Genomic DNA, 1472 nt, shown 5'->3' with positions numbered 1-1472 from the left:
GATGACTTGATAGTGAACTTACCAGACGAAGAACCAGTCCAGTACATTGAGTCAATGGCTTCCTCATCAACTAACAACTCACGAGCTTGGATTTATTTCAAAATCGAGGCAGGAAAGTAGTCAACAAATTTCTCAAATAGCCAACCTCTGTTTTGATCCCACATTTCACATACTTTGGAGTCTAACACTTTGACAGGAGGATTGTGAGTAGCAAATTCTAATAGACCATTATTGTTAACCCATTTATGCTTCCAAAAATTTGTAGCCTTTCCATTTCTAACAACCATTCCAATTCCTTTGTGGATTACATCCACATTCTCGATGATACCTTCCAAGCATTAGAAGAGTTACTTTTGGCTTTAAACATCTCTATGTCGCATCTACCATCGCAATATTTGTGTCTCAAAACACACGACAACAAAGAGTTTGGCTCTGCTATCATCCTCCAGCCCAATTTGGATAAAAACGCAGCATTAGCTTGTCTCATTGATCTCAAACCCAGACCCCTTCTTGTTTTGGCTTTGTAACTGAATTCCAACCTACAAGATGGATGCGTCTATTGTCCTCTATACTACCCCATATGAATATCCTAGCTTTGTTATTGAGCACATCACATACACCTTTTGGAATCCGAGTTGATTGCATTGCGTAATAAGAGATTGTCGGCAAAGATGCTTAGGCTAAAGTGGCACGACCAGCTAGAGATATGGTTTTTTCTCTCCATCCACTCAACTTCTTATCAATTTTATCAATCAAAAATTGAGAATTGGCATTAGTAACTCTGCCATTTATTGTCGGGACACCAAGATAGAGACCAAAGTCGTCCGTGCACTCCATCCTCAAGGTGCTGCATATATCCTCACGACATTGAACTTCAGTATTTGGAGAGAAGTAAATTCGGGATTTATCATTGCTGACCTTGCTACACGAGCCTTGACAGAACTTGTCAAGGCAGCTTTGCATGATCACTTGAGCTTGATCCACAGTAGCTTCACAAAATAGTATTAAGTCGTCTGCAAAAGTCAAGTTTGTGATAGAGAGTCCGTTCCTACTTGCTCTCACAGGTTTCCACATTCCACAACTAAGTTCTCTGTCGGTTAAATGAGCTAAACGCTCCATACATATAATATAAATGTAAGGGGACAGCGGATCTCCTTGTCGGATACCTCAAGATGGAGCAAACTTCTCAGCTGGCTCTCCATTCCATAGCACATTCAACTTAGCTGAGGTAATACATAGCATCATAATATCGATAAGATTCTGAGGTAATCTCATTTCCAACAAAGAATCTCGAATAAAGGACCATCGTAACCTTTCATACGCTTTATCGAAATCTATCTTCATCGCCATATACCCAATTTTACCGTGCTTTCTTCGCATAGTGTGGAGCATTTCCTGAACTATGATGATGTTATATGTAATCTAGCGTTGGGAAACAAAGCTACACTGAGTAGGCGATATGAGAGATGGAA

General features: G+C 40.0%; 1 protein-coding gene across 1 annotated transcript; it reads right to left on the bottom strand.

Moving 5' to 3' along the window:
• Nucleotides 1-675: 675 nt before the first annotated feature.
• Nucleotides 676-1119, bottom strand: LOC145636960 (uncharacterized). Its single transcript, XM_081688490.1, has one exon. It carries the CDS (start codon nt 1117-1119, stop codon nt 676-678), a length of 444 nt encoding a protein of 147 aa, XP_081544616.1.
• Nucleotides 1120-1472: the final 353 nt, after the last annotated feature.

This window comes from Chenopodium album, chromosome 6 (assembly GCF_948465745.1).
Source record: "Chenopodium album chromosome 6, dcCheAlbu1.1, whole genome shotgun sequence".
NCBI lineage: Eukaryota > Viridiplantae > Streptophyta > Magnoliopsida > Caryophyllales > Amaranthaceae > Chenopodium > Chenopodium album.
This window is presented reverse-complemented; position numbering and strand designations above follow the sequence as displayed.